Source organism: Equus quagga, chromosome 11 (assembly GCF_021613505.1).
Source record: "Equus quagga isolate Etosha38 chromosome 11, UCLA_HA_Equagga_1.0, whole genome shotgun sequence".
NCBI lineage: Eukaryota > Metazoa > Chordata > Mammalia > Perissodactyla > Equidae > Equus > Equus quagga.
This window is the reverse complement of record NC_060277.1, coordinates 7,189,905-7,213,152: the sequence shown is the minus strand read 5'-3', so window position 1 is coordinate 7,213,152 and position 23,248 is coordinate 7,189,905. Positions and strand designations below refer to the sequence as shown.

At 40.1% G+C, this 23,248-nt stretch overlaps 1 protein-coding gene across 1 annotated transcript in view; it reads right to left on the bottom strand.

Moving 5' to 3' along the window:
- The window catches only part of SAMD3 (sterile alpha motif domain containing 3), a 49,880-nt gene that overhangs the window by 4,343 nt on the left and 22,289 nt on the right, over positions 1-23,248 (bottom strand). Inside the window, exons 6-7 of the mRNA XM_046677671.1 lie at positions 16,729-16,896; positions 3,095-3,295 (exon numbers count right to left, since the gene is read on the bottom strand). Of these exons, the coding sequence (XP_046533627.1) occupies positions 3,095-3,295; positions 16,729-16,896 (369 nt within the window). The remainder of the gene's footprint in view (positions 1-3,094; positions 3,296-16,728; positions 16,897-23,248) is intronic.

Below are 23,248 nucleotides of genomic sequence, written 5' to 3'. Positions count from 1 at the left end.
TTCTTTAAAGGGTGTTAAATGTGCTGTGGAAGGCAGTCAAATCACTGGTCAGTCCTTCTGGTCCTGCCAGACTTGACTTTATCATTGTTTGGACAGATCTACTTTGGTTTTTGTCCTTAGTCCTAGGGAATGCCCCTGAGTCAAGTCTAGGACATAAGGTCTTGACTTTCTGGCATCTCAGATGGACACCCAAGGTGCTCAGCAAGGTCTCTCCACTCTGATTGGCCAGAAGTCTTATTTTTCAACACTGTGTGGCCTCTGATATCAACTTTCAGTTCTGTCGCAGCCTCTGTCTTTATGGCTTTGCAGGATCTCGTCCCGTGAGGACTAGCTTTCAGCCAAGGACCTCTGGGGGATCCTATGTAGAATTCTGTCTCCCTCAACCTTTCCTCTAGTACCGTGTCCTGAAAATACCAACTGCTTCATCATTCCCAAACTCTACTCTCTTCCTGTTCAGCTCAGAGAGACCACCATGTTCTGCTTGGCTTCCACCTTTCTGTGCCATGATCTAGAAAGTAACCCTCGGGTAGAAAGCTGGGGCACATCCTATGTGTTCCTTTTTTATAAGGATCAGAGTCCTGTGATGCCTACCATCCAATGCCCGGACACAGTTGCCTCATATGTTTCTTCCAAGATGTATCCATGTTAATGGTGGGAAGGCAAGCCCAGTACCAGTTACTCCACCATGGCCAAAAGCAAAACTCAGATTCCTTGATTTCGTTTTCCTTTCAGACTTTATCGTATTAGCTGGTGATTCTTACATACTTCACTTAAGTTTTGAATGATTGTTGAAATAGTTTCTCGGTAAGGTGAAAACTAGCATCTCAAAGGGTTTATTGGAAAATTTGGGGAATTGTTTAAATTTGTGTTTGATATTTTCCCCTCCTCAACTCCCTCCTTCTTGTCTTGTGCCACATCTAAAAGATTCCAGTCACAAATTCCTAGTTGATAATATTTCGGATAGTCTAATAAAGGACAGTTTTTTAAATTTTTAATTTTTAAATTATCTGTTGAGAGAAAGCTTTTTGAGAGGAGGAGCTTGATGAGTGTAGGTGGTGATGGAGGGTTCGTGTAAACTCCTGGGACCAGCTTCCACACGGGCTGCCTCTCTGTTGCCACACCTGTGTCCTCAGGCTCCCTAAGCTTGGAGTGTTTTCACAATGGTATAGCAACAAGTGGTGGGGGTGTTTTGGAGCACGGGCAGCTGGCCTACTACAAGGATTGTTTGTTAACTGAGTATTTGTAAGTAAGGTCAAGCTTGCTTTTATTTTAGGAAGCACAACAAGGGTTTTATAAATTGTAAATTCTAGCTAGCTACACGAGGCTGAGTTAGGGAGGTACTTCCCAAAGAAATCTAAAATGTTTAACTCTCATGTTCAAAACAAGAAATAGACAACTTTATTCAGTAAGTACAGTCATTACAAAAGTCATACCCCAATCCATATTTTGGATATAAAGGGGAAAATACCCGAGGGAATGGGGAAAAAAGACAGAGAAGTAGACAAAACATGAGAGATGGCAGCCTTAGGTCTGAAAGCTCCTCTCTGCACCTCACTCAGGCTGTGCTGGACCTCAGACTCACTATCATCTATGGTTCTTTGAAATGCCACTGAAAGGCCCATCGACTTTAATCACTAAACCTTTGTAGGCTGCACTCCAGTGAAGACCCTTAGGCTGCAACATCAGTGACAGAGCAGCCTTACCAACTGCTATGGACTGAAAGTTTGTGTCCCCCAAAAATTCATATGTTGAAACCTAATGCCCAATGTGATATTAGGAGGTGGCGCCTTCTCAAAGTGGTTAGGTCCTGACAGCAGAGTCCTCATGGATGGGATTAATGCCCCTATACAAAAGACCCAAGAGTGCCAGCTTGGCACCTTCAGCTATGGAAAGTTACAGCTAGAAAGTGCCATTCATGACCAAGGAAGTGGCCCCTCACCAGACACCGAATCTGCCAGTGCCTTGATCTTGGACTTCCCAGCTTCCAGAACTTCGAGAAATAAATTTCTGTTGTTTATGAGCCACCCAGTCTATGGCATTTTTGTTACAGCATCCCAAGCAGACCAAGACACCAGCCATCCACGAACTCACTCAGCATTCAAAAAAAATCAGCATTTCATTTGTATTTCACACACAGCACTCTGCTCGCACTTTGGGAACTACTAGGATGTCTAAAACATGCTCCCTACATTTCAAGAGTTTATAGACTATCGCTTTGACAGGTTTTTGCTTTAAAACTATATTTTGTAGGTATGTCAATCTGGCATACTCTTCTAATAGCCAGGGGCTACTGGCTTTTACTGTTCCCAGCAATCCAAAGATTAAGGGAACTGGTGCAAGCAATAAGCCAGGGAGGGTTGCTGACAAGATTAATCCATGCAATGTGCTAGAACATGCCTGCTACATGGTAAGTTCACATGTTTGATATTGACATTTTAGTAAAATAAAACATGCAGGCAAATTCTTATTTCAGTTTTTTAAGGGAAGAAGCAGCATATGTAAAACTCTTCGTTTTTGATTTTCTTAATTGCACCCACAGAATTCTTCCATGAAATGTGTTCTCAGGGAAAAACTCTGAGGATCTTTCATTATACACTACAGCTAAAATTACTCTAAAATTGTGATAGGACCCGTTAATGGCCAGCTTAAGTAAAGGCAGGGTATTTGATTTACCCACCAAAATTCATATATTTTAAGACCACTTTATGAAATGATCTGTGATCATAATGGAAATAGATTTTGAGTAATGTTGCATACTAACAGTTCCTTAATAAACTATCTTGATGGTCTAAATGCATACAATGGGAAAATGATTCACACTGGCAAAATATCCTAAAGTAGTCGTCCCCCAGCCTCCACAGTATGTCCAATGACAGGGAACGCTTTAAATCTGAAGGCAGCCAGTGTGTGTTATCAGAATATGCTTCCAGAAATTCTTACTAAATGGTCCTATTTGCAGTCCTTGGGGCCCCACACACCCAACCGAGATTCACACCCATCATCTTGCTACATAGTCCTGTTACCACGCCAGGAGGAAAGAGGAAAATCAATTTGTACACTATAATCAGAGAGTATTATAAGGGAATAAAAATACCTGATAAGGGCACTTCAAGAAAGGAAACATCGTAAGAACATCCTGCAGAGGCGTTCTGCTCCCAATCAGCTTTCTTCTTAGATCCAAAGTCTGGCTCATCCTCTTATCGATTTCTCTCCAATCCTTTTCTGTTTTCACATATTCTTGCTGGAACCAGCGAACATGTTCGTCTACCTCAGAATCTAAACAAATAGCTTCTTCCTGCAAAATATTTTCAGGATATCAGTATGTTCCATGTTTCAAGTGGCAGTTTAACACTTCATGAAAAATTGAGTTATAAGGTATTATTGCACTCTTAATGCACTCATAAGGTGAGCACCACCATGTGTAACTACACTTGGCCTTGAACGCGCTTAACAAATGTCTTTAATGCTGTGAACAAATCAAATAATTACTTATTGTGGAACTATAATCTGTTCTCTTGACAAATGTAAGAGTTACTTCATTCCCTACATATTCCTTGTGGAAACCTAGATTATCCAGGAGTTTCACACTTAAAAGGATGCTGTTTATTCCTACACATTTAAATTTTAGAAGACAAAATATTAAGAAGAGAGAAAAAGTTTTTAAATTAAGGTTTGTTATTGTTTGTTCTTCTCCTTTCTAAATACCTTTTAGAGCTGCAGTACCATGGCATATAATCCAAATTCAAGATCATCACAGTGGATATTCTATGATGCTAAGTCATCAAGCTGTCAGTTATACTCACTGTCCATCGAGGTGGGGTGAGGCGGCTAAATACCTCACGTACTCTAATTAAAGATCTGAGGCAATCAGCTTTGAGGAGACAAGAAAAAAACTCTCAGAAAAATTAGTTGAGAGGACACTGGGCTGAACTGCACTTGAATTAACAAGTTGACAAACTGTCTAGCTGACCAGACGTGAACAGATGTTGTGTGTAAACGATGATAAGGAGCCTGAAGCGCTCCTACATTAAAACTTACAAGCGCATGAGGAAAGCTTCAGGTAACCCCCCATCTGTGAACATAGGAGGACTATCATGACACAGACCAAGTGAACAAATGCCCAGAAAAATATACACTTATCAAAACAGGCTAAAAAGAAATTCCTATAATCTTACATAAATTCAATTGGAAGATAAACATCTTTCCACAAAGAAAATACCAAGACCTGAAGATTTTACAGACAAATTCTACTAAACTTTCAAAACAGAGAGTGTTCCAAACTTATGCAAATTCTTTCAGGGAGTCAAAAAAAAATAAAAAAGAGGAAGTCAATGAAGAATTCCAACCCATTCTATGAAGCTTCTATCACACTCATCCCCAAACCTGAAAGAACTGTATAAGAGAGGAAAATTACAGGTCAGTCTCATTCATGACCGTGAACATCTCATTCATGAACAAATTTGCAAATATTAGAAACAAGGAACAACTAACTTACGTTTATCCCAGAAATGCAACAATGGTTTGATGTTAGTAAGGGAACCATAGTAAACTAAAGGGAAGTGTGATTGGTTTACCCATTACTTTTCAACTACTTTCATACTGAAATCTGAATCTCGGGCCCACTGTTATGGAAAGATTTGGACCAGAAAAGAAGTAGGTTTCAAGAAAAGTGGTATATTAACAGTTCTATAATTTACCCAGATTATCTAAATACATGTAAATATCACATACTGCATTAACCAATAAAAGCTATAAAAAAAAAAAGATCATTTCAAATAACGCAGAAGAAAAGCATTTTATAAAATTCAACATCTCTTTATGATTAAAGAAAAAAAACTTTTATCAAAATAAGGAGAGACTTCTTTTTCTTCCTCCCCAAAGCCCCAGTCCACAGTTGCATATCCTAGCTGCGGACCCCTCTAGTTCTTCTATGTGGGACGCCACCACAGCATGGCTTGATGAGTGGTATGTAAGTCCACACCCAGGATCTGAACCAATTAGCCCCAGATTGCCAAAGTTGAGTGCACGAACTTAATCACTCAGCCATGGGGCCAGCCCCAGGAGAGACATTTTTAAAACTTATAAAGTTATCTATGCAAAATCCAAACTTATAAAGTTATCTACCCAAAATCATATTCATGATGAAATTTTAAAAGAATTCTTCTTAAAATCAGAAACAAGACAAAGATGTTCTATGATACTCTACTCAGTCTTACACTGGAGAGCCTAGCCAGAGTAGTAAGATAAGAAAGAGAAAGAACAGGTATAAAAATTGGAAAGAGAGGAAACAAAATTGTCATTATTTATAGATGATGTACTTGTTTATGAGAAAACTCAAAATGATGTACGTATTATTTATTAGAATTAAAGAGAATTTTTCAGAGTAACTGAATATAAGCTCAATATACAAAATCTATTAACAAACAGAAAACGTAATTTTTTTACCATTGTAACAGAACTGTAGGGTACTTAGGAATAAAACTAAAAAAAGATGTGCAAGACCTTTATGGAGGAAATTATAACATTATTGGAAAATATTAATGAGACCTAAATAAGTGGATAGAGCTACCATGTTCAGTGTTAGAAAGATTCGTTATCATAAGGAAGCCCCCTTTCTGCAAATGGAGCTATAGATTCAATAATATTTCTATCAAAATCTAGAACCTATCAAAAACCAAAAATGATTTTTTAAAAACTTGACAAGCCGATTCTAAACCATATGAGAAAAGCTGGGTATTCACGTGGGGATAGAGAACTTTATTAGTGGAACGCAGCAGAGCTTCCAGACACAGAGCAATGGGAAGAACAATGATGACATCACAAATCTCTAGGAGAGAGAAGGACTATTTTATAAAAAGTGCAGGAAAGTGTTTTATCCATGTGGGGTAAAAAAAAGAAGAAAATGGATCTATACCACACACTTTAGGCCAAAATAAATTCCACATGCTTTAAGAACGTAAACCATGGTTAAAGGTGGAACTTTAAATTTTTTTTAAAAAATGTAAGAATATTTCTTATCATTTCAAGGCAGGAAAGGAATTCCTAAAAGCACTAATCATAAGAGAAATGATTAATAAATCTAACAGCACTAAAGTTACAAGCTTCTCTTTGTCCAAAGACACCGTAAAGAAATTTAAAAGGCAAGGCACAAACTGGGAGAAAATATTTACGATGATATAAATAAATGATATAATAAATTATATATGAATTTATTATATACAATTATTATATCAAATATATCATTTGTTATATCAATGATATAAATGGGGAGAAGTCTGATAATAACAAGTGCAGCTCAGCAAGCTTAAATGCTACCAACACCTAGGAAGATAATTATCAGTATCTTATAAAGTTGAATATTCTCCCAAACGCTTCCGTCCATGGGAGAATAGCTGAATAAACTGTGTTTTGCTGTCACAATAGATTTTTAAGCCAATATGAAAATGAACGAAGTACACAGCTAAACTTAGCCAAGATGAATACTAGGGACATTATATTGAGTGAGAAAAAATGTCATCAACAACATAGTTTTTATATGATCATGTAAACTTCAAAAACAAGTACAACTAAACAACATATTCCTTAGGAATCACACATATGTGATAAAATCATATATTTCAAAAACAGATGAATGATAAACATAAAATTCAGAGTAGAAGGCAGTCGTGTTGGAAAAGTGGTCGATGGGTGTGGGGAGGAAAAAGCAGGCAGACACGATTGTGTGGGCAGTGCTCCAACTTTAAAGCTGAATGTCGGGCTCACAGTGTTCGTCTCATAAATTACACATATGCTACACAGATTCTTTTATCAGTCTCAAATGTATATAATGACAATTTTTTTAAATAAGAAGAAAAAAACCTAATTTTTAAAAAATAGAGAAAAAATTTTAAAAATTATATAAACAGTTTTCCTTCTTTTACTGAAATATAGCGGAAGTTCTATAATTGCTGATATGGACATTTATAGGCTACTATACACATGATGTACTGCATTCCCACAAAACCTACACCCAGTTCATCAAATGTCACAGCATGGAGAGTTTCTAGGCAGTTTCCACGTGATCAGATTAACATAATGTTAGTGGGTTGTATCCTAGAGTGAAATGACCTTCCTTACTAGAAGAAATAGCTGGCTGCATCAGAATTTAAAATTCTCACCCTTTTAATGATTTATCTATCATTCGAGCTGGAAGCAACTTAGAAATCTGGTCCAAGCCTCTCACTGTACTCATGAGCAAATTGAAACTCTCACAGGGGGAGTTCCTGTCACAAGCACGGAGATGGCCAGGGGTGGGGCTCCCGTCTTAGTGGAGCTCCCTGCTCCTCTAGGGAGATGGATGGCCCCATTCTGACAGGCTGACTTCCTTCGAAGTACACACTGAGATGAGGGAACTAGTGGATCAGAAATGTCTGACTCTTACAGAACAGCAGCTGCAGCAGAGTCACCTCGGTAAGCAAAGATAGTGGGAGGAGTTGCTCAAGAAGTAATCAAAGGAAGAAGGCATGACGTGGGGAACAGATCCCTCCTGGTCAAGGAATGCCAATGAGTGGAGACACTGAGGGCAAGTGTAAGAGTCACCTGTGGGATTTGTGACTTCAAAGGAGTCTGCATAAATTAACCAAACCATTAACGTGAGCTGGATCCAAAAAACTAGATGATGAGCTTATCCCATGCTCCTTTCCCCCTACAGTGCTGGTCACACGGAATGGGCTCCACTCCAACACCATAGAGACCTACAGCTCCTAGAGAGTTGGTGGAAGAGTGGAAAGCTCAGCTCTAACTAACTTTTAGTCTAAACTGACAGCTGAAACCGAACTAAGGAGGACAATATTTCTGAGTCAGATTTTAACAGAAAATTGAGACTACTTCTGAAGTAGTAAGACACAGAATAGATTAAAATGTACAGTTATAACTCCCCCTCCAGGACATGAATTAGATCTCACTTTGACTTTTATTAAACATAATTTTGTTCTACATCCAGCAATCAGAGTAAGTTTGCAAAGAAAGTATCTTGTTATGAAAATTAAATAATTCTTATAAGTACATCATTAAAAATATACTTTAAAGGCACTATGTGAAAGTCCTATACCTACGATTTGGGGACTGTAGCTTCTAAACATCATCAGCAAATAACTAGTCACGTTCCCTGCTAACTATGGTGTTCCCTGTGGGTGTCATCTCACTCACCTCGGGTCCCTCTAAGGCTGTGTCGGTCTGACTCATCCAGTGCCGTGAGTCAGACGTAGCTACGAGCACTTGAAATGTGGCTCGTCGAAACTGAGATGTGTGCTGGAAACACTGGATTCCAAAGACTTAATATGCGAAAAAAGAATTTAAAACATCTTATTATCACTTTTTCAAAATGGTTACATGTTGAAATGATAATATTGTGGATATATTGGGTTAAATAAAATATGCTATTAATATTATAATTGCACCTGCTTCTGTTTCCTTTTTTTAACGTGGCTACTGGAAAATTTTACATTTCGTATGTGGTTTGTATTATATTTCTATTGGACAGTGCTGTGTTAGATGCTAGGGTTTTATTTATATTCAGTTCCAATTATCATGTTTTCAACTCTATGGTCATCAAATTGGCTTTGGAAATGATGCCTCCCTGTGTAACCTGAGTGGTCTCTGTGCCTAGATTCAGTCGTGTGTCTCAGTCAGTCAGCAGGGGCACTGCTACAATTTTGCCCCATGTTTCCAAGGGCACAGCTGACTTGTAAAACTTCACAGTAGTAGCAAATTTGCCACCTGCTGATGGCAGTAATTGCATTATATCCAGAGTGTGGTTAACTGTCAACATTTTTCTTCAACTTTCGCTATCTGCTATCTTCAGTTTTGTGCCATCAGAGACACATCCATGGTAAAGCCTATAAAAATGATTAGTCTTAAAACAACAAATCATTATGTGTCAGATGCCGTAAGAAATGAACAGTAAAAGCCATAAAAGAAACCTCAAGGCACTTAGAAAATATTCGAAGCATTGGACTCTTTAAGCAGTTTTTGCATAATTTTCAATTCCATTTTATTTCTAAGCCAAAGAAAACTAAAACACAAAATACTGCATGATTTTCAAAGTTATGGGGTACATATACACCCAATAAGTAGGAAAAGAAAATGTTTTAAGAGAGAAATAAATTATAAGTGTCGTGTTAGTGATTTAAAACCTGGCAGTTGATTGATTGATTAACTGAGTTTGCAAACATTTGGAGCACTTCGGGATACCAGGACATCCTACACGCATTTATTTAAATTCCCGCATCACTGTCCTGGATATAGTATAGGCTAAAAACAAGCATAAGTTAAGTTCTTTAAGAAACTGCCACGACATTCCCAGCATATGTTTAATAAGATATTTCACATCAGAATGGAGCAAAATATTAGTTTTGTTTCCTCCATGTTTTAGACTCTGAGAAATGTCCTTACAAAGGCCACAGTGGAGATAATCTACTCCTAGTAATGAAGAAATGGAAAGAATCTGCGAATGAATTAGCTGAAAAAGCGAAAAGTAGTTATTTTTACTTAAAGTAGGATAATGTTTCCCTATGTTTTAAGCATTTTTATTATAACATATGGCAATGCTTTTCATAGTTCTCTCAACCTAGATATAGTACAAGGACACAAACTAGTCCTGGGGAGGCTGGCAGGATTGGCCAGATCCTCAAAAATGCCTCCATCACTTCATGAAGCCAGCCCGGAGAATCAGCAAGATGTGGATCCAAAGCCAGGCATACTGTGCTTGGGGCTCCTGGTACTACTCAGGATAGGCAAGATTATGCTGCTGTACCTAACAACTCCCAGAGCTTAAAGCAACAAATGTTTCTTTATCGCTCATGTGAGATGTCCATCTGAGGGCCCAGCTCCTCATCCTCCTCATCCAAGGAACACCACCCTCTAGAATGTTGTCAGTGATCACTGCAAAAAAAGAGGGGGAAGCTGGGGCATGGCATAGTGGATATTCTGTGCACATGTCACTTCCACTCACATTTCACAGGTCCAAGTCAGTCTTATGGCCATACTCAACTTCAAGGGAGCAAAGAAGCACAATCTTGTTGATTGTCTGGAGGAGACGAACTGGTTAAACTGGTGAGCAGCAGTGACGTCCACACTCCTCTGCCACTGGGTTTCTTGTTTTGTGAGAGTGTTGCTCTCCTTATAGTTCTGGCCAGCCTCAGACAGCGTTTTCTGTTAGCTATAGCCAAAACCATAAGAACTGAATGCCAGAACACCCAATTCTCAAACCAGACAACCATTTCCCAAATGAATTCTATATGCTGCAAAAATCCTTCAAATATGAAGAAGAAATTTAAGACATTCCCAGATAAATAAAGACCGAGAGAATTGGTCACTAGCAGACCTACCCTCCAGAAATACCAAAGGTAGTCCTTCAGGCTGAAATGAAAGAATAAAGAGCACACGTAGAGGTCACCACATAGGAAAATATAAAAGACAGTAGATGTGTATTTTCTGTTTGTAACTCTTTCTTTCTCCTGTCTTGTTTTAAAGACAGTTGCATGAAGCAATAATCATAAATCTTTGTTGACGGGCATATAATGTTTAAAATGTGATTTATGTGATGATAACAGTACAAAAGGAAGGAGGATGAGGTTATACAGGGGCAAAGATTTTGTATGCTATTGTAATTAAATTCACACTAATCTAGATTATTATAAATTAATATGTTAGTTGTAATCCCCAGGGCAACCACTAAGGAAATAACTAAAAATGTGTATATCCTAAAAGAAACAATAAGGGAAATTAAACTAGTACACTAGAAAATATCTACTTAACACAAAAGACAGCAATAATGAAAGAATAAAATAACAAAAAAGAGACAACATATAGAAAACAAATAGAAAAGTAGCAGATATAAATCCTACCTTATTAATAATTACATTAACTAGCAGAATGGATTTTAAAATGATCCAGCTATATGGGGTCTACCAGGGACACACTTCAGATGCAAAGACATAAATAGATTGAAGTAAAAAAGATGGGAAAAGATACACCATGCATCCAGTAACCAAAAGAGAGCTAGAAAGGCTATACCAATATCAGACAAAATAAACCTGAAGACAAAAATTGTTCCTAGAGACAAAGGAAGATATTTTATAATGGAAAGAGAGCCAATCCATCAGGAAGATATAACAATTATAAACTTATATACACCAAATAAGAGAGTCCCAAAAATCATGTGGCAAAAACTGACAGAATTCAAAGTAGAAGGAGATAATTACAATAATAATAATAGTTGGAGATTTCAATGCCTCACTTTCAATAATGAATAAAACCACTAAACAGATGATAAACAAGGAACAGGAAGACTGGAACAACTGCGGATCCTGGAGAAGACGACACGGATTGTAGGAACTTTGAAGTGGATCTACAGATACACTATAAAACGAAGACCTCTGAAAAGATGATATCAAAAGGAGTTTTGAAGAAACTGATTAACAGGATTAAGTTACTTATTTGAAACTCTTAAAAAGAAACTAAGACTAAATTAACTGATAAAGATAAAATAATCTGTGCACTTAAAGATCACTTTAAAAGCCTCCAAACTGAGAAAATGTCACTGCAACTGGGAAAAGAAACAGAGAAAAGCAAAAGTTTCTGTAGAAACCGCAAAGTCCTTCCTGTACCGCTTCAAGAAAACAAGTTTTCACCAGATATCCAATTTAGAGTTAATTTACCCCACAAAGGAGGAGAACCTTGTCAAAGCAGATGAAAATCTCAGCCATAAATGTGAAGAACTGGACACCTGAAAGATCCAGGCCAAATTTTTTTCAGAAAATTTTGAAAGAAGCATTGGCTATTATCAAAGTCAGCTTATATCCCATGAGTGAAAAGTCTGCGATGATAAGTTGAGGGCTTTACCAGCTAAAAGAAACTTCAATAACTTAAGAGAAGAAAATGCATGCTTTACTAAAGTATTAAAGAAGAATTTAAGCATTTCAAAAAGTATGTTTATAACCTGATATTTCAAATGGGGCATTTGGTAGAGGCCCAAGAGGACCACCAAGGAATCCTCTGGATGAAGAGATTCCCAAGAAAGAATGAGCATTACGCTGCAGCAGTGTGAGGATCCAGGCCCAATGCCCCATGCAAACCAGACGCCACCCCCATCCCCACCCCAGGGTCAAGATGACAGGAGCAGGATCCCCCATCAGAGCATCTCCATCCTGTCACAGCAGGCCCTCCACAAGAACAAAACAGAGCTCATCCTGGTGCTCCTTGTGCTGGCAGATGCTCAGAACTTTCTTTTAGTCCAACCCTCCCACCTGGGCACAGCATCCCTGGCCTAGGCTCTAGTTCTCCTGTGAGGGGGCAGATGCTACAGAAGAGTCCCGGGGGTAGGTTCCTGAGAAAATGACCCCCTGTCCTTCTGCTTATTCTGAAAAATGAGGATAAATCTCCCCAGAATCCTCTCTACTGAGGGACTTCCCTGACCCAGCACATCTTCCAATGGCAAAAAAAATGTCTGTACACTAAGTTCGAAATGATACTAAGTACTATTGATTAAGTACTAAGTAATCAAATGGAATGTGGCAATGGCATAAGAACAGACTGATAGACCAATGGAGGAAGAGAGAGTGTCCAGAATACACCCAAGTCTATTTGGGAACTTAATATGCAATAACAGTGGCACCATAAACCAATAAGAAAAGGATGGATTGTTTAGTAATTGGTGTTGAGATCCCTGCTTAACAGCACACACAAAGATGGACTCCAGATGACTCACCAATCTAAACAGGAAAGTTCGAACTATAAACAACAGCAGAAAGAGCAGGAGAATATCCTTGTGATTTAGGAAATGAGAAGGACTGCCTCCTACAAATTAACAAGAAAAAGATGCCAACTCATTAAAAAATGGGCAATGGATCTAAAGAGGTAATTTTCTAAAAGGAGAAACGCAAAAGTCTAACAAACATGTGAAGAGATGCTCGGATTCATTAGTTAGCCAGGGAAACGCAAATCACAACCAGAATGAGATTACACCTTCTATCTATCAGACTTGGCAAAACCTAGAAGGCTAGCTAATGCCAAGCGTTGGCAGGAATACAGGGATATGGGCTACTGGGGGAGTGAGACTAACAAAGTCATTCTGGAGAATAATTGGTTAAATTAAGTGCCTCCATGCCCTCCACCCCTCTTCTGAGTGTTATTAAGAAATAACACCCCAGGTAGTTCCCTAACTAGACATGTACGACCACGTTCTCTGCAGTGCCATTCATGGTCAGGGGGAAACGGGGCCTGAGTCAAGGAGGACTTGATAATCCTGACAATCACGGCCTAGAAATACACATGGTAACACAAGCGACTCCTAAAGAGTGTCAGTGGAAAAAGTGAAACATGAATGAGGTATAGGATACCATTTACATTGTCAACAGTATATGAACTCAAAATGGTAGTACACATTTTGTAACACTTACACACAAATAGATACATATGAAATGCATTTGAATGGTTGCCCAAGGACAGGTGGGGAGAAGGGCAGACAGGATTGGGGAAAAAAAGAAAATAGTAGAACAAGAGAAAGAGCTAGCTCAGGACAATGACGATAATGTGCCGCAGAGTGGGGAGTTTGACTCACTCAACTTTAAGTAACACTTGAGGTTTTTCACAAAAAATACTACAGGACAAAGTATAATATAATTTCACTACACTGCCACATAGTTCTATACAATTCCTTCATCATGGAAACAGGATAATGGTGTCAGCAACTTATGAACTTACTCAGTTTACTGTTTTAAGGATCTGATTATATCTGTTTATAAACACATGAGGAAGTATAGTAAAAGACAATTACGCAAAGGAAACAAATTCATCAGTTCACAGGGTGACAAATTGCTTGGACCTAAAACCAAAAGTCAGATGCATAAGAGGCAACAGCACAGCTGTTGCATTTGGCTGCAGGACCGTAGAAGCAGCAGTGATGTGAGCTCATGAGATTGGAAAAGGACTTTTAAACATTGCAAAATACCCAGTCTTTTGCAGGATTAGTCTGGAAACATAGTCTGGGATTTGACAAATCTGTATGATATGATGATCAGTCTTCTCAGCAGAGGGATCTGAGGAACCAGGTGTGTTGAAGATTCACAGGGGGCTGCCTGGATGCTGCTGATGCTGCAGGTTTTGCAGCATAGTTTAGGCAGCGCTACACTGCCCTAGGAGTTACGGTAGAGGGAGGGTTCGGGATAAACCTCCGTGGCCCACACTCAGGCCCACACAAATTCTACAGCTGCCTGAGTTCTCTGTGGACGCCCACGTGAAGGACTAAGAAGCCCACCCTCCTTCAATGAGACATTTACTGTCAATTCCTTGGTAAAATTCCTCCCAACCGCCAAAGCAAGAACAACAGAAACAAAACAAATGAAAATTTCATCCCCTCCCTTATGCCTTCCCAAAATCTTCCTCCAGTTTAGCCAAACCCACTTCCTTTGAGGGAATGGCCTGACTCCTGGCTTCTTGCCTGCATCAGCATTTTCCATCTCTGCAGCACAGGAAATAACTCTTTTCTATCTTATGGAAATATTGTACCCAGTCAAGAAGTTTTAAAAGATTTGAAAGTTACCCAAGTGTACCTTAAGCCAAATATATTTAATTTTCAGACATCTTAAAAACATTAAAAAAGAACTATCAGAATTTCAAAATGGAGATCAGAAGTAATTTAGGCAATTCATCTGAAGGATAAAATTCCACGAGATAAGTAGTATATTCAAGGGATTTGTCGCTCCACTCTTAGTGTTCTTCCATTTGCTTAATCACCACGGAGGGTACAAAATGCAGAAACACATTGTTTCTGTAATATTCAAGTGTAAATTTTTCCCCATCCTTTAAAGCTTCGGCTTTACAGAAGGCTAGGTCATACCCAGGGATGCTACAGTCTTTAAAAACATTAGCAGCTCCATTTGTAAGGAGGAGGAAAGCAGATCCTTACCAATTAGACTTGTTCACCAGGAGTAATGTTGTCTCTTCAAATGTGAACATGACTACTTTATGATCTCTTTTCGTCCCCAAACTAAATTCTGTTGCAACTTAACTTATCTCGGGCCCTGGTACACTCAATTCCCTGTTCTTTTTGTAGCCAAAGCCCCTGTATAGGCCTTAGCAAGATTCATCTCAGGATGCAGGCATGCCTGGGGAACTAGAAGGGAGGAGCCACAAAAGGTGTAGTTACACGAAGAACTAAGGTGGTTTGGAGAAAGAAGAGAAAGGTGAGTATACTAACTGGTTCAACAGTGATGTGTCAACAAGAGAGGAGCTGCCATTTAGCCTGTGTCCCTGGGGTGATCTCCAACCCCACGGACTTACCCCTTCTGTTCTAATGCTGGGGACAGTTGCTAATTTCCCGATTTTACCATCATCCATTCCCGTGAATTGAGGTAGAACATGCAGCATAGGAAAAGAAGGAAAACTGAATCTGTAAAATTTTAATTCATTTATAAAGGAACTCCATTTTTAGTATACTGAAAATCATTTTTTTGAGAAAATTTCTGCATAATATAATTCTGTTCCTTTACAAAGTGACTTTTTATTTTAAGAATATGAAAGATATTTTAAGATGAATGTAATTCTATCTCATCATGATTTTAGTTTATAATCGGAATATTGCATTCAAAGTTTCCAAAAAGTTACACAACTAACTTTAGGTACCTTTTCATCCGTCTTGTCTTTCTATCAAAGAGCACACATAAAATTATATGATCTTAACTGGCCAATCACTTGAAAACTATAATGAGATATTTAAAACACACACCTTCATCTAAAATTTTTCTTTGTGTACGATGCTGGGCTGAAAATATGTTTAAAAGTATTCCTGTCCCCTGGAGCTTTATTAGTAATGCTAATAAAATTGAGATGGCCAAGGAGGCTGCTCCATTAGTATCAAATAAATATGCCAGCTGACAAAGGACATAGAATGTTTAGAGCGAGTGCATTCACTAACATAAACGTGTTGGATTGAATAGTCAGGATTTACATGTTCACGTTGAAATGAAGTAGAAATAGAATTGGGGAACCTGAGACTGAGCTTCTACACTTGGTGGTTGGGCATCCTTCCTGAGGACTTCAATCTACTTTATTGTCAGGAGATGTTTTGGTTTGTGAGAAGATTTTGGGGTTCTGAGGTAGCTAAGGAATATTTATAGGATCTCAGCTAATTAGGACCCAAGTGGACATTATGCACAGTACACCTGCCACTGAGGGAGGAATCTCCAGGCCCGGCCTGGGGCCGTTGGCCTGAAGCTCCTCACGGCCACCTTCGTGAAGACAGGGCAATGTGGAGTTTTGCACCCATGCATGTGGATTTCCTTCCTCCCTCAAACCTGGAGACTGGAGGCAGCCTAACCCCTATAACACGAGTAGGAAAAGCCTTCTGTACAGTAAGAACAGCAAGAACACAGGATGCATTTCAAGATGAGAGGAAGATAAACTACCCAAGGACCAAGAACAGAAGAGTTTTCCAGGTCTTTTCAAGGTCATGAAAGAATAAACATGAGCTGTTCAATGACACACTCTGCTCAAATTGTTTTGGGAAGCCCTCTTTAGGAAATATTATCATTTACATTTTTTGCCATATAAGACATAGATTGTCTTGGTTTCTGACCACACCAAAAGGATATCTTATCTTGTTTCAATTATTTTAAATGCTATTACTTATTATTCCTAGTCAATCAATGAATCAATAAATTGTTAGATCAATTAAAGATTCAAACTTACTTTTATCTGCACAATTTTAATTTCATCCAATCTTATATCAGCAAGAGATTTCCTTGTCTGGCCTCTTCGGTGTCCAAATTTACACTTATTTCTCATGACTTGTTCATCATCTTCTATGGGTCTCCGAACATATTTAAAGCGGTCTTTGAGGGCTCGTTTCCATAAAAACTGTGTAAAATAACAAAACGAGACAGTTAATCTTCAAGGAGATTGGAATAATCCTGTATCAACAATAAAATCTTTATTCGTCTATCACATTTGGGTTTAAAATTATTTTCACATCACAGTAATAGAAATAATATAGCTATCCTTTCCCTTATCCTCACAACAATCTCATGATATTGCTATAAAAATGGTAATCCCTAAATTATAAATAGGAAACAGAGTCAGAGAAGTGAAAACATCTTCTCAATGTTGTATAGCTATTGAGTAAATATACTGGCTCTTGAATCTAGATTTTCTAATTCCTAAAATTAGATATTTTCCACCTTCCCCTGCTGTCTCCACAAGGCACACCACTTTTCTAGTAGGTGCTAGAAAAGAACTGAAACTGCTTTATGCATACATAGATTGATGAATTTTCTTCGAATGCATCAATCTATATATGACTCTTTCTGTCACTCCTTGACATTCACCTTGGTGGATACTATTGGCATTCATGTCCCAAATATCCGTGGAGCATCTACTATTCCAAACACAAAGACCAGGCTCCTGCCCCGGGCAGGGGGAAGGGCAGGCCGAGCCGGCTTTCAGTGTAGCAGAGGGACAAGTAACTTCAACAGAGAGTGAAAGAGCTATAATAGGGGAAGTGACAGCTTTGTGTTAGGAGACCACAGAAGACTTCCTGTAGGATGTGCATCTAAGCTGAGGCTTAGGTCTTAGGAGAATTCGGGGAACCGTAGAAGGGGAATGGAGATGGCATGGGGAAATACCAGGCGGGGGATGAACAGAGGTTCCAGGCAGATGAAGCAGCAGGGACATCGGGGAGAGGAAGAGCTCGTGCCACTTGGAGAGCTGTCAAGAGTTGTGCATGGCTGGAACACAGAGCTTAACATGCGGAATGGTAGAAGATGTGGTGCAGAACAAGGCAGGAGAGAGAAGCCTGCCCCATCCTGAAGGGCAAGGTTACTGCATAAGGAGCTTCAAAGGAATCTGGAAACAGATCTTTTCAAACCACTCTCTGTGGACGGGCTACAGCAGACTCTCACAGGGACCTTTTGTCCTTGGTTCTTCTTCTAAAGCAATGGTTCTCCAACTTCAGCCTGAATCACAATCCCTGGAGGACACGCTGGTGGGCCTCACGGTCAGAGCCTCTAATCCAGTAGGTCAGGGGTAGGGCTGAGAATTTGCACTTCTTCCTACACGCTCCCAAGTGACGCTGTTGCTGCTGGCCCAGACTCTAGAGGTTCTGATTCAGTAGGTCTGAGTGCAGCCCAGATGTCTGTCTTTTCTAAAGCTTTGTAGATAACTCGGCCGCAGAGCCAGGTGAGGAAGCTCTCCTAGGCCACGTTGAGTAGGGAGAAGAGATGGTCTGATTTGAGTTCTGGAAGTATGTCTGGCATGTGGACTGTTTGGAAGACCAGAGACATGGACAATAGCTGGGAGACACACCTGGGCTTCTTCCTCAACACGCCAACACCCCTAATATCCTCTCCCTCTGCTGGGCCTTTGGTTTTGGTCTGGAAAGCTCTGGCCCTCTCCTTCTCCACCATGCTGGTATCTGGTTAACTCTTGCTCTGCTCCAGATCTCAGCTCAGCCATCATCCCCTTATGAACTCTCTAACAGCTCATTTTTCTTGGTTACCAGCTCTCACCTTTCCTTGTCAACACTTATTGCACTGGGAATTTACCCTCATCTATATGATGTTTTTCCTGTTTCTGTTTCCTTTCTGTTCTGTTCTTTTCATTCTTCCTTTCTTCATTTATCCCTTTCCTTCCACCCTTCCTTCTACTATAGGCTCATGTCTGCTTGGCTCACCAGCCCAACACAGGGCTTGATGCATCCTGGAAGCTATAAATACCAGATGCTTTGGGTCAGTCCTCTGCAAAGTAGAGGGACCCAGGTGTTGAAGCAACAGACTAGAAGCAAGACTCTGAGTCCTGGCCTTGCTTGGTAAGTAGCTCACTGTGTGAGGAGTGGCCCAACCCCTCAAAGCCAGAGCCTCAGAGCTGCCTCTCAGTCGTCATCTGCCCTGCAATGCCACGTGCTTGAATAGGCCCAAGAGTGGGTGCACGGAAGGAAGCGAGCCTTTGCAACCAGACAAGCCAGTATTCGCCTTCCCATCTTGGCCACTAGAAAGGGTGGAAGGTCGCTGGGTGACTTCAGCCATGTTTTCTGAGCTCTATTTCCTCTCAGGCAAATGGGAATGCCACTGAGATCACATTACTCCACTGTCTGGCGCTTAGATTTGCCATTCCTGGTTCCCTGGCTTAAGTCCCAATCAGAGTTATTTCCTGCCCTTCAGAAAGCACTGGGACATAAATTGGGAAGACCCAGGGTCCAGGACTAGCTCTAGTATATATTAACCAAGAAATCTTCAACAAGTAATCCTTCAGCCTTAGTTTCTTCAACTACAAAATGGAGCAATAAGATCAGTGCTGTCCACGCCACTGGGTTTTGGGTGGGCTCCAGTGAGTAGCTACTCCTGAAAGATGTTTGTAAACTGAAACGCTGCTCATAAAACCTTCAACAGCCCGGTGAGGAGTGCTGTGGGCTGAGGGTGGGGGATGGCTGAGGCCCTGATTAAGCTCTTGAGTATGCATGAGTCAGAGATGCTTCATCATCTCCCACAGGCTTGCGGGTCTGGACTCGGCCATCACTGTTTTCCAGCAGCACGGAAATAATGGATGGCTGATATTTCCCTTAGCCCTGAAATATGAGCATTTTTTCCCTCCTGTTTCCTACAGCTCTGAAGTTCTTCTAAACCTGCTGACCTGGTGGGAGGTGTTACGGCAGTCAACGGCCAGGAGATTTTTAAATTGCCAATTTCTTCCTCCCAGCCTCTCCCTTCTCTCCATATTAGCTGTCTGATGGGGAATGGAAAAAAGACAAATCAAATACGGTTGTCCACATGAGAACTCTGTCAGTGAGTATTTACTGAGCATCTGCTACACGCCTGGGACCGTGAGTTCCCTACACACACAGATGCCCCAGTAGAACTATCTGTGTCATCGAATAATCAGCCCGCTTCTTCATGCTTTTCCAGCTACAGGGATGTGGAAAGTGTTACATGGATGCAGCTCTCCTCCAATCGCTCTGAAATAAAAAATAGCCCTGAACTATAGGCCTCCTGATCTGATACGTGAAGTAGTCCATGGCGTCACCAGCAGATATTTGCCCAACATTTTAAACCCAAATAGAATCCTTAGGAAACATTCAGACGGGCCCAGAATATGGATCACCTTACACGGCAACTGAACTAGACTTGTCCAAAAAGTAAATATCAGGAAAAACAGAAAAGGGCAGGGATACTGTTCTAGACCAAAAGAAATTAAAGAGACAAATTCACCAAATACCATGCATAGTCCTTGATTAGTTTTTATAGCAAAAAATCCATTTCAAAAACATTTTCTGAATATTTGGAGAAATGGGAATATTCATTATCTATGATATTATGTAATTATTGCTAATTCGCTTATGTGTAAAAATGGCATTGAGGTTCGACAGGAGGTTGTCCTTATCCTTACAGGATACACGCTGAGGCATCTGGAAATGGCATCTGCAACTTGCTTTTTTTAAATGCTCAGCCAAAACAAACAAACAAGTAAGTATGAGAGAGGAAAAATAAATATGGCAAAATATTAATACCTAGTGACTCCAGATCAGTGACTCTCCGTCATCAGTGACTCCACCCCCTCCCAGGACACGTTTGACAATGTCTAGAGACACAGAGGTTGTTACACCATGGGTTAGGGAGCTCCTCATACCTCTGGGTGCCAGGTATGCTGCTGCATATCCTACAGTGCACAGGACAGCTCCCAGCACAAAGAATTATCCAGCCCAAAATGTAAATACTGCCGAGACCGAGAAACCTTCCTCTAGGTAAAGGGTATGTGGGCATTCACTGTAGCTTTCTTTCAACTTTAGTGTATTTTTGAAATGTTTCAAAATAAAAAGTTGAGAATAAAATGAGCCGTAAAAACAACCAAGTGCTCGCTTGCTTTCTGGCCCTCTCTCTTTCTCTCTCTCACACACACACACATTAACATTCTCAGAAACTTTCTACACCTCCCCCTGTGACATTAGAGACACACCCTCTCGCCCACTTGCAGGGAGAATTTGGGTAAACAGCTGCCGTGCCCCAGACTCTCCCCCTTCACTCAGTGTGCACACACTGGGGCCACAACCTGCTAAGCAATTTTGCAAGTCTCTTTATCACTTAACCATCTCTAGTTAATGCCACTGGGAACAGATGTGGGTAAAATGCACACAGGGTCAAAGTAAGCATTATTCATTCCTTTCTATTTGTCTCACTTCGATAACCATGAAACTAAAGGTCAAAATGTAATTGGATAGAAACGTATTCGCTTATATATATGCAAAGATTCTCTGGAAGGCATCTTCAATAATACCGGTTGCTTCTGGGGAGGAGAACTGGGTGACTGGAGGAGAGAGGTGGGAGGGAGACTCTCCATTCATATCCTTTCATAGCTTATGAATTTTGATCTCCGTGAATGTATAACTTATTGAAACAGCAAATTTAAACTATTTTTTTAAATGCAACTAACTCTATACACAGTACCACTGATTATACACAGTACCATTGATTAGTTAGCAGATATCATATCTCAAGTGTAGAAGGAATTCTTAGAATCAGTTTTATCAGCCATATCAAGGCGATTATCAATGTTAAGGCTCTAGGTTTGTTTGGATTTTTTTGGCAAATTTGGATTATTTTATAGTGTGCTTTTATATGCAACGGCATATCTTAAGAAAGGACGTCATATGAGAAGCAAGGATATCTGAATTCTAGTCTAGGCTTTAACACTTACTGGATCCAGACCTGGGATCCAATACCTCGCCAGGGTCAGGGCAGTGAAAAAGAATCTTTGAGGCCCTCTCCCACTCAGAAAATTCTATGATTCTGTCCATGTGTAATGAACCTCTCTTAGAAAGAAAGAGAGGAGAAATAACGAGAGAAAGAAATAGAAGCCTTAATTTTTTTTATATTCAGATATTGACATTTATCCTTTGTTATTCAAATTGAAACTAATTGCTTAAATTCTGTCTTCAAGAAAGCACAGCAAAAAATATTTTCTCACAGATATATGTGATGATAAGGTACAAAAAGACATCTATTGGGGCTGGCCCCATGGCCTAGTGGTTAAGTTTGGCACACTCCACCTTGGTGGCCTGGGTTCATAGGTTTGGATCCCAGGCATGGACTTAGCACTGCTTGTCAAGCGATGCTGTGGTGGCATCCCACATACAAAATAGAGGAAGACTGGCACAGAGGTTAACTCATGCTAATCTTCCTCAGCAAAAAAAAAAGACATCTATCTTATTTAGATCTGACTACCAATGCATATGTATAAGGCATAGAGAGATATAAGGAATAATGGACAGTGTATCTTTATGTGCACATAGCTACAGCTTCCCATAATTGTTCCTTAAATCATACAGTTCCAGTGTCATAAAACACTCTTTTTTTTTTACCACTTTATTTTTGAGTGTACAGTTCAGCAGCATTCAGCATGTTCACATTGTTGAGCAACAGAGATCCCAGGCTTTTAAAGCCAAGAGACACATAGGTGCAGATGGCAAACTTTGTCTGAAGCCTCTGGAGCAGCGTTTCTCAACACTGGCTGCACATGAGAATCTTTTGAGAATTTTTTTTTTTCTGGTGAGGAAGATTGGCCCTGAGCTAACATCTAGTGCCAATCTTCCCCTTTTGCTTGAGGAAGATAGTTGCTGAGCTAACATCTGTGCCAATCTTCCTCTGTTTTATGTGGGACACAGCACATAAAACACAGTGTGGCTTGATGAGCAGTGCTATGTCCACACCTGGGATCCGAACCTGTGAACCCCACGCGGCAGGAATGGAGTGTGCAAACTTAACCACTATACTACCAGGCTGGCCCCGAGAACTTTTAAAAATACTAATGCCTTGGTCTCTTCTTCAGATAAACTAAATCTGAGTCTCTGGGGATCCTAATGTGCAGCGGTTGTTGAGAATGGCTGCTCCAGAACATCTTTAGGATCTGTTTTTGTCAGGACATCAGAGATGTGAGAGGGCCAGGTGAGGCTGGAGCTCAAGACCTCAAAGCCAGACAACTTCTCCACTGGGTCTAATCAGAAGGCAAGAAGCACTGCCCTGAGGATAGCACCGATGTAGGTGCCGTCCCTTCCTTCTCTTTCTGGGCATCACATCTCAAAGATCCTTCCTAGAGACTCATCCTTATGCCTGAGCTTCCAAATGGCTTTGAGAGAGAGAGAGAGAGAAAGATGATGACAGAGAGAGATGAAGAAGGCAAAGGAAGGGAATGGGGGAGTGATAAATGAGTGGAGCACAGAGGATTT